The 10,553-nt window shown below is 41.3% G+C and overlaps 1 protein-coding gene across 4 annotated transcripts in view; it reads right to left on the bottom strand.

The window, feature by feature from the left end:
* Positions 1-1,627: 1,627 nt before the first annotated feature.
* S100A7 (S100 calcium binding protein A7) overlaps positions 1,628-10,553 on the bottom strand; it is a 43,917-nt gene continuing 34,991 nt past the window's right edge. For 2 of the 4 annotated variants that reach the window (XM_027776302.1, XM_027776301.1), the window contains exons 2-4: positions 4,035-4,145; positions 2,737-2,893; positions 1,628-1,853 (exon numbers count right to left, since the gene is read on the bottom strand). In XM_027776302.1, the coding sequence (XP_027632103.1) occupies positions 1,689-1,853; positions 2,737-2,877 (306 nt within the window). In that variant the 5' untranslated portion in view covers positions 2,878-2,893; positions 4,035-4,145 and the 3' untranslated portion in view covers positions 1,628-1,688. Of the gene's footprint in view, positions 1,854-2,736; positions 2,894-4,034; positions 4,146-4,178; positions 4,704-10,553 lie in introns of those variants that run through there. The other 2 variants (XM_014592106.2, XM_027776303.1) reach the window with 2 other exon arrangements.

Raw genomic sequence — 10,553 nt, 5'->3', positions numbered from 1 at the left:
TGTATGGACACAGCTGGGTACTACTTTAATAGTATGTTCATTCTACTCACTGGGGTTATGCCTAGGGTCAGATTTGGGTACATGTATAGGTATGTGTCAGCTGTGCGAGCTATTGTATATATTTAGACTAATTGAGTTCATAGGCAGAACAATTGAATGGGGCGGGGGGGCGGAAGGCATGGAGGGCACCCATGGATACCAGGGACAATGGAATGGGGAATCAGGGATGGCAAGACAAAGGGCAAGGTAAGCAGGATGTAAGAATTGGAAAATTACTTGCTGAGAACATGTATGTTGATGTGCTTGATTGAACCAGTACACAGTGTATTTTGGATGGAAAATTTAAAAAATAAAAAATAAAAAATAATAATAAGAGTAATAATAATCTGAAAAAAAAGGATGAAAAGCTATTTGATGATGATGATATAGACAGTAATGTCATTGTCTTGACTGATACACATGGTATTCCTGCTAGAAAGAGAAATGTAATATATTGTAAAGATATATGTGATTCAATGTAATATAAAAATTTTTTTTAAAAAAATCTAGTAAAGAAGCTAGAGGAAGACTGACTGAGAGGACAGGAGTGATAGGTATAGTTGACGTGAGCCTCAAGGAAGACATGTTAACAACAACTTCCAGGGACATGGTCTGGGAGTGAGATGAATGTTGAGTCTGTCTCACCACACCCATGGGAACACTCACATCTCTGGGAAGAGCCAGAGCTCTGCTAAGGCAGCCCTGTATCCAGCCTGTTTCTGCATCCCCTACTCCAAACATAGTCTCTATTCTGCATAGACTGTCAATAATGACCTGACTCACTCACCTGACAGATACAGGGATATTATTTAAATACTCACCACAGGTTCTCCTCAGTCACTAATGGAATTTCCACTAGCTGCCTTATTCAGTCTAGACTCCTCTCCATGAACTGGAAAGCGAACTAATTCTTCTATATTTCAGACAGTCTTCAACATCTTGATGTCTCTATACACCAGATCCAGGCATCTGGCAAACCGTCAAGGAGCTCCACCTCATATCAAGGTGACTCTCTCACACACTCACAGGGTCACACACAGTCACATATATGTGACGCTCAGCACAGAGACAACAATACAGCTCCAGAAGCCCAGTCCACAAGACAAGCCAGTCCTCAGGAACCTCTGGGCATCCCATTGACAGAAACAAGTCCCCATAACCATGATGCCCTTTAAGAAAGCATTCTTTATGTGGTGCCTATCCTCAAATGCCCTGAAGGAATAGCTGGGACAGAAAAAGATGGGTGTAATGCACAGGGAAGTTGGCATTGGTTCTGTCTGAGTGTAAAATTAGAATAACCCTGATCCACGCCTTGAGACAAAAAAGCATCACCTTGACTTGGCAGAAACTTTGTACCAGTCTCCACCCCAGAGCCCTCCCTGTTGGCTGCATGGAGGGTACAGAGGCAGATCTGAACACAAGGTCCTTAGAGGTGGCTCAGCTCTGCTGGAAGCTACAGGAGAACACTGGGGCACATTCTTGGGTGAATCTAGCTCAGAACAGACTCTCACTCAACATAACCAGAATGGCAAATTTTGACCATGTAATGAACCAAAAGGAAGAAGGAAACAGGCAAATGTTAGCTGGAAGGAGACACTTTATTGTTTCTGGGGGGTCTCTAGAAGCCCCTGGGCAGGGGTGAGCTGAGCTCAGTGGCTTTTCCCAGAGCAGGCAGATGCTCCGTGGCTCTGTTTGTGGTAGTCTGTGGCTATGTCCCCCATCATGGAGAGAAACTCAGAAAACTCAATCTTCTTATCCTTATTTTTGTCCTTTTTCTCAAACACATTGGCCAAGTAATCTGTGCCCTTATGCTCCTGTGAGGAAAGAAAAACACAAATACAAAAATTCAGTCACAAACAAGTCCAGGGCTGAGAAGAAAATATGAGGGGCCAAGACAGAGAGCCAAGAGCTTGGGCTCTGAAGGTATGACTGGTGGGAATAGTGATATTACTTTTGGGGGGTTTTTTAGGGAGATTTGTTGTCACAAGGAACAAAGTCAGTGATAGACCTGAGGGAGGGAAGCAAGAACTTCCCACTGGAGCTGTGATAAATGAGCTGGGTGATGAGGGAATCTCCAGCCCCAGCCCCACTGTCCTCAGCCTTTAAGGGTACCGCCTACCCTAGGTCTACTACCCAAGGGACACTATCTAAATCCTAATACCTGTTTTCCTCATCTCCAATCTTCCTCTCCTTTATTCTTTGTTCTAACCAAACTTATCATTCTGGGGTCCCTGTCCTTAGTCACCGAGACTCTGAAACCCAAGTTCCCCACAGTGTTTACATTCCAGTGTGCTACTCTCTTTGTCAAAGAGGGTTGATAGTTAATATTGGCAATGCAATTTCTGGTGCCATACCATTAATAGAAATGTTGAGGCAGAGCCTTCGAGAAACAGGCCCAGAGATGAGGCTCAGCCACATGGAGATAGCATGAATGACATCTGCCAGGAAACCTGTTACTGCTTTAAGTTGCATACTTTAGTGACCACCTGATGATAACATCTAATGACTCTTTATAACTCCAATAACCATGCAAACAACTCTTGCTCATATATAAATATTCTTGTACATCAGCTCTTCGTATAGATGAGAAAATCCAGATTCAGAGAACTAGAGTGACTTGTCCAAGGTCACAGAGAAAAATGGATCCTCAGCCACACTGGGACCCCATCAAGACTGAGCAGCAGGCCCCCAACTCACACAGGCACTGAGGAAGTTGGGGAAATTCTCCTTCATCATCTTCAACAGGCTTGGCTTGTCGATCGCATCATCACGTCCCGTGTATTTGTGAAACAGGTCAATCATGCCCACTATGGACTCCTCAGCTTGAGTGTTGCTCATAGTTGCTTTAAAAATACTGTAGAAAAGGAAGACAACATTTTGGGTTTTTCTCTTCTCTAACCAGTCACTGAAATAGGAATATGGAAAGTAGTTCAGTAGATAGAATAGCACAGAAGTAGATGATAAAAATGCAGATTTCTGTGGGTATTGGGATAAATTGCCTGAAACAAAGGAGGGTAGTTACCACACATGAGAGCTAGGCTCACTCATTCTAAGGACAAGAGGAATAGAAGTTGAGCAGATGTCCAGCTACCCTGAGAAGTCATAGAAGCAGGGAGGGTTAAGGGTCAATCATGAAGTAATGACCTAGACCTGGAGGTATAACCACAACTACATCCTGTTTGTGGAACACCCCACTTTTCAGTTCCAACTCCATCTCTTTCAGTTTCACAGTCACGGCTATAATCACAGGCATAAGAAAGTGGCCTTAGAGATCTAATTCTGACTACTCTTCGTTTCATCAAGAGCAAGATACCCTGGAAGCATTACCATGACTCTTTCATTGGAGGCCCAGGATCAAGTCCCAGACTTACATAAAATCTGATGGTAGCAAACTGGGATGGATCAAGGATTACAATGGCAAGGACCTCTTGAAACTTCATCTCACTCTAGCTGCCTCCTTTCCACCACTCTCATACTCTCTCTCTCTCTCTCTCTCTCTCTCTCTCTCTCTCTCTCTCTCCTTCTCTCAGAAAGGAAAAAAATAAGGAAAGCAGAAAGAAAGGAAGGGATGAAGGGAGAAAAAAAGAAGAAGAAGAGTGATCACCAAGCTTTTGGAGTCTGAGCCCTGTGCACAGAGGGTCCACATGAATTTCCAGAAGGGTGAGAGTAAGGGTCATGGAGCTTGGTGGATCACTGCCTCACCCAGGGTGGGGCAGATCACTGCTACAGGATAAGTAGGGGATTAAGAGGGCCTACAAAACATTAACAGGGCACACTAAGCTCCATCCTTGGAGTGTGTGGGGAGTAGGTTTTAGTTTCAGCAGCCTGGACCCTGACAGAAGTATGAGTCAGAGAGGATGAGAACAAGAAAAAAAAGAGGGTCTTATCCTAGGTTACCCCTCAGGACTTCTCCACTGGAGTCTTTGCAGAATATTGAAAAGAACTTAGAGGTGATTCTAATCCAGTTGCCTTGCAATACAGATGAGGACTCTTACCTCAGAGTGATGGTCACAAACCTGGGGTGGCAGAGCCATGACTAGACCCCAGACCTCTGAGTCCTCACCCACAGTAATTTTCCTCTCCTGCAGGAAGGCTACTGGGCACGTCTAGAAACAACAAAGACACAGGTACAGACTTACCAGAGCCGAGGAAGCGTCAGGAAGGAGAGTGCCTGAGATGTGTGTGTCTACATCCAGAACGGTCCCTTTATAAGGCTCAGCCTGGCTCTTCCCAGGGCCTGGGAGCCCTCAGGCCCTGCATTCTCTGTGCTTCCTGGAGCCTTGCCACATAAAGGAGGTTAGGACATACCTACATCACTATCTCAGCATTTCCAGTTACTATCCAGGTGCCCCGGTGTTGCAACTCCCAAGAGACCTCACTTGCAGCCTCCTCCTGTCCTGACCTCCCTACGGGGTTGAGGCAGCCAGTGGGTGTTTCATAATGCATCAGGGAATAGGGAACACTGGTTTCTGGACCCAGACGGGATGGAAATCAGGACTCTAGAAGGCAGCGTGTTCTGTCTTTGTCCATTGCCCCTGTGTTTCTACCAACTTCTTCTAACACCTAATTAGACCACCACCGCTTCCTGATCATTTCATGTGCCCAACACCAAGAGGCCAGATGGACCTACATTTCCACTAACCCTCACAATGCAAGGAAGAAGGTGCTGTTATCACCAGTTTAGGAAAATGGAATTTGATGTGGTAACAGGGAAGCAGGGCCAGCCAATACAGTGATGATTAGACAGCTGGATCCCACATGGCCAACCAAATGGTTCAAGACACAGACCCGGCAGTTTGAATATCATGCCAGGAACATGTGTGTGTGTATTCCCAAGCCCTGAGGAGAGAATAGAGGAGAAGGGATTGTGGCATGGCCGTCATTTTGGTGGTGGTGGGGGCGGGGGTATTTCTTACTTTCTACTTCCTTCACCGCCCCTCTGCCCTACCTGTCTGTAGGACAGGTACCCTATAGAAAAATGAGGGAAAAAAATTTTAAAAAGTTAAGCAAACTCCCTAGCTTTTCCTAAGTTTACTAGTTAAGAATAAAGTCAATAAATTATCAAAAAAAAAAAACTGATTAAAATCATTGTTTCTATTCCATCTACTAAAAGTCATGTGTCATTTCATATCATGGACATGCCCTATGACAACTCAGAGACTAGTCACAAAGGCAAGGTCACTGTAGTGCCATCTTCAGGTCATTATTTGTTTGTGACTGAAAATTTTGTCTGTGTCTTTCTTTCCTCATGGGGCATAAGGGCAGAGATTACTTGGCCAATGTCTATGAGAAAAAAAGACAAAAATAAGGAATGACCCTGGAGGCAGGCAGTTGTGCAAAGTCCTACCAGCCCTATGACAAAGACTTCCCAAAAACTATCAACTTTCTTCCTCCCTTTATGCAAAACAGTAAACGTAGGAGTTAATAGCCATGCCCTTGGCTCTGAGGAGCCCAAACCTGTTGCAGAAAGGCCAGCCTAGGTGCAGGAACCAGGAGCCTGATGTCACCTCCTGCATCCTGGAGACTCTGGACACCCCTCTGACTCAATAGACAGTTCCTTTTCTGTTCTCTGCCTCCATGAAAGAAAGGAAGCTGGTTCAGACTTTGGTGCCCACTGAATTAGCACCACACTGGATTGGGCAGCCCCTCTCCACCCTGGTCCCCCTCACTCCAGCCTGGCCTCCCTTTCCCAACCATGTCGACACATCCCACAACCAGTCCTCCCTTCTCTTAGTCCCTTCTAAGCCCTTTTAAAAATCCTCCAGTGTAGGACACACAGAAACCTGCTCCGAGTGATGCCTTTCACAGAGAAACCAGCCGATGAATGATGTTGTGGAGGAGAGACTTCTTTTCCATTTAAATGATCTGTAGTATTTGGATTTCAAACCATATCAACATTCTTAAAAATACTTTCTAATGCAATAAATAAATAAATAAATAAATAAAATAAGTAACTAATTTCTATTTAAAATTTTCCTGTTTTGACTTTTTACCTCATATCTTGAGCCTGAGTCTTTCATGATCCTCAACCCCTGGAATGGAAACAGCATGATCTTTTCAACATCTTGTTTTATATTATTGGTTTATTTTCTTCTAATCTCCATTCACAATTCTGCTCCCACAAAGAAATAAAATGTGCAATTTTCATTTCTATATTGTCTTGCTAAATGTGAATGATTATTAAAATTTTTGTGCTTTCTTAGTTTTTCACTAAATAGGTCAACTATACAGAAAGTACACAAAACATAAAAGTATCACTCAGTGAATTATTTATAATATTGTACCCATCACATGGTCAGGGAATGGAATTTGGCCACCTCTCATGCAGTAACTGCCCTGCTCTGTCTTCATAAATCATCCACTCTCTAGACCTTTGGATCACATTCTCTCTTTATTTTACTTAAGTTCTACCACCAAAGCATACATCCCATATGCACTATACATTTGCCCGCTTCCTAAATTTTATGTAATGAAAAACATACTTCACATATCTTTTTTTATTTGCCTTCCGTTGCTCAAAATAAATATGTAAACTGTATTTGTGCTATAGTGTTAACACTCAGGTCCCCACCAGATCAGCCTATTGTACAGTATTTTTTAATTTGTGGCAATGATTTCTGTTAATATACCACAGATCCCATATGTTGTTCATTTAGTCACTTTATTTTGAAAGCTTTCCTACTCAGGTGACCAAGAATGTAACTTAACATAACCTGTGTCATCAATCCTCAGTCTTGAGAAAAAAGCGGAAAGTCCAAGATCACAACCTAATAGGTGTCAGGTGTGAGCTGTTCATGGTCCAAAAAAAAGCTTGATTGAAATCATTGTTTCTATACCATCCACTAAAACTCAGCATGACATCATGGCCATGCCCTGTGAAAACTCAAGAGACTAGACAAAGGTAGGTCATTGTGGGAGTGAGCTGTTTATGGATGGAGGAAGGTATGACTCTGAGGACCCAGAACATCAGGCCCCAAGGTCAACTTCAGATCACTCCTGTTTTCACAAATGAATCAGGATTTTGCAGTCACTATTAACAGCAAAGTTACTTCCCACCCCCAGCCAGAAATGCCTTGGAAATCTTTCTCGCTTTCTGTCTCTCTGTCTCTCTCTGTCTGTCTGGCGAGCACACGCGCCCTATAGCAAAAACCTCTCCAAAAAAAAAAAAAAAGAAAATGAGAAATCACCCCCCAAGGGGGAGTGGCCACGCCGCAATCCCTTCTCCTCCATTCTCCTGTAGGGATATTGGGCACGCATGCACATGCACCCGGTGTGAGTTTAAGCCACCAGGTCCAGGACTCAAACCACGGTCGACTACATGGGAGTTCAGTGACATAGCCATTACACTAACTGCCGGTCCCTCCAATTATTATTTTTTTTAAATAATTATTTGATTTAACTTTATTTACTTATTTATTTATTTTAATTTGACCAGAGAGAAACAGAGCAAGGAAGAGAGAGAGAGAAAGAGAGAGAGAGAGAGAAAATGAGAAAGCAAGTCACCAGGTCTGGGACTCGAACCATGGTCGGTCATGTGGGAATCCAGCACCATTAACCACCATGCCACCTGCTGGCCCCTCCAATTATTATTTTTGAATTTACCTGTTTCTCCCTTAAATTCTGTCAGTTTCTCCTTCACACATTGTGGCTTCTGTTGTTAGGTGCATATATATTTACAATTACTAAAACTTCCTGATGAATTGATTCTTTGTTCTTATAAAATACTATTGTCTCTAGTAAAATATTTTGTTTTAAAGTCTACTTTGTCTGGGGACCAGCAGATGGCATAATGGTTACATCACTGGACTTTCATATGGTTGACTACGGTTCAGGTCCTGGACCTGGTGACTTAAAACTCACACCAGGCATGTGTGCGTGTGTGCCCAAGATCCCAAGAGGAAAATGAGAAGAGATTGTGGAGTGGCCATGCTCTCTGGAGGGGTGATTTCTCACATTCTGTCTCTCTGTCTCTCTGGTGAGCACACGTGCCCTATAGCAAAAATCTCTTGAAAATAAATAAATAAATAATAAAGTCTACCTTGTCTGATATTTGTATAGCCACTTCAACTTGATTGTTGCTTCATTTTAATACTTCCCATCACTTCACTTTCAACCTGTTCATATCTTTTAATATTAAGTGTTTCTTCTGTAGACAGCATAGAGGTGAATTTCAGTTTTTGTCAAATCTGACAATCTCTCATTTTACATGGGTTATGTACTCCATTTTACTAAGTAGCATTACAAATATGGTTGGATTTTTATCTGCTTTTAAAGTCTCTTTTTTTGTTATTCTTCTACTTCTTTAATGCTCTCTTTTGCATCAAATGAACATTTTCTAATGTCATTTTTAAATTTCTTTAACAGTTTTTCACTATGTATTTTTGAGGCTTCTATTGTAATTGTTCTAGGGCTTTCCACATACATCTTCAATTATCAAAATCACATACACACACACCTAATTTCAGAGAACTATACAATCATGACTTCCTTCTAGCTCTAGTCTCTTTTTTCAGTGTTACTCTTGTTATACATATTACATCTACATTTGTTACCAGCTCACTAATGTTGTTATAGTGTTCTTTATAACTGTATGTTTATTAAAGAAGCTGAGGAGGAAAAAAAGGAAAGAAAGTGTAGTTTATAGAGTTTTTAAAATATTTACTTTCTTATTTACTATTATTGGTTGTCTTCATTTGCTCCTGAGTTTGTATTGCTCTCTAGCATTATTTACTTATTCTATTACAAGTTTGTTCCCATATACTTTCTATGTGCTGTTATTGTTAAATACATCATTACCCCTCTACATGTTGCAGGCCCAGAAATATAATTACAAGTGGTATGCAATAGTATATTTTTAAAAATGCATGGTGAAGAAACTATGGATGAGTTTCAAAAAAATTTTTTTGCACCAAAATAAACTTGTACTTTAAGTCCAAAAAAAAAGTTTTAATTAATTAATTAATTAAGATAGAATTGACATTTTAACTATATTGATTCTTCAAATTTGAGAATAAGGACCGTCTTTTTCTTTTTTGTATTTTTTTTTATTTTTTGCAATTTTTCATAGTTTTCCTTGTAGAGGTCTGTAACCTCTTCAGTTAGATTTATTCCTAGGTATTGGCATATTTGTGTGACTACTATAAACAGGAGGGTCCTCAAAACTACCATATGACTCAGTAATCTCACTCCATGGGATTTCCCAAATGATAGGAAAACACTCTGTTGAAAAGACACTTCCATATCCATGTTTATGGCAGCATTATTCACAATTGCTAAGACATGGAATTAACCTAAGTGCCCAAAAACTGGTGACTGGATTTTTTGAAATGTAGCACATATACACTATGGATTAATGGATTACTACTAAACCATTTTTTTAAAAATGAGACTCTGTTGTTCAATACAAAGTGGATGAATGTATAAGACTTAATGCTAAGTGAAATAAGCCAGACTATGAAAGACAAACACTGTATATCCCCACTCAATACATAGTGAAAGTCTGCCCTCTATGGCAGCAATTAAAAGATTTAAAGACACAACAGTAGAGAGGACATGTGTAGATACCAGAGACAGTATGGGAAGGGGATAGATAGATAGTAGGAGATGGGTAGGAAGGACTCGGAAAAAAGCATTTAACATACATAAGAACATAAGGTTCTTTGTTGAAAACAATGTGCATGATAATATTCTTAATTTTATTATCACACACTACATGCATGCTTTGACAAACTATATTGTATGCCATGAAGATGTACAAGTAAATGTAAATAAGTAATTATAATTTTTTTAAAAAAAGAGAAGAAAATGCTACATAAATGTAGAGGAGATTATATTATTGTTGACAGATTCAGGCTTGCTTAGAAGAAGCACTGAGTGAAATCCTGTGACTTAGAATCCCAAATCTCCCCTCACTGGGCACACTTCAGTTTACAGAAGTGGATAGTGAAACTGCTATTTCAATTTCCACAGGGCTTAACAGTGGCTACATGGAAAGATTAATATCTACTACACAATGGGAAGGAGGAACCCTGGCCTCCCAAGCCTCCTGAGGCCAGAGGTCAGTCCTCAGGGGAATTTAACTTCCCAAATCATTCTCAGCAGAAGAGATATGGAGGCCTGAGTTCCTTCCATGTGGTCACTGGGGAGAACCTGCCGCTGTGCTGAGCGTGCTCTGCCGGACACGGTGTCCATGGAGTCTCTCTAGGTCTGGAGAGCAGCAGAGGGAAGGACCTTGAACAATAAACTCTACTTTCATATTTCAAAAAACTTGTGAGAAGAAGCCATGGGCCTTCAGGACAAGGTTCCACATGGCTACAGTGAACTAGATTTTTAAGGGAATGAAGATTTTCTACTAATAATTCAGCCTCCAACAAATGAGCTAGCGCAAGCACAATAGAACAGCAAAGAGATTCTGGATCACCTCTGTCTACTTGCTCCTGAACATTAAGGCTGAACTTCAAGAATTTGAAAGAAACACAACATTCATCAGATGACAAGAAATCACCGCCGGATCA

The sequence above is a fragment of the Tupaia chinensis genome, unplaced genomic scaffold, assembly GCF_000334495.1.
Source record: "Tupaia chinensis unplaced genomic scaffold, TupChi_1.0 Scaffold000659_1, whole genome shotgun sequence".
NCBI lineage: Eukaryota > Metazoa > Chordata > Mammalia > Scandentia > Tupaiidae > Tupaia > Tupaia belangeri.
Note: the sequence above shows the minus strand (reverse complement) of the source record. Positions and strands in the feature narration are given on the sequence as shown.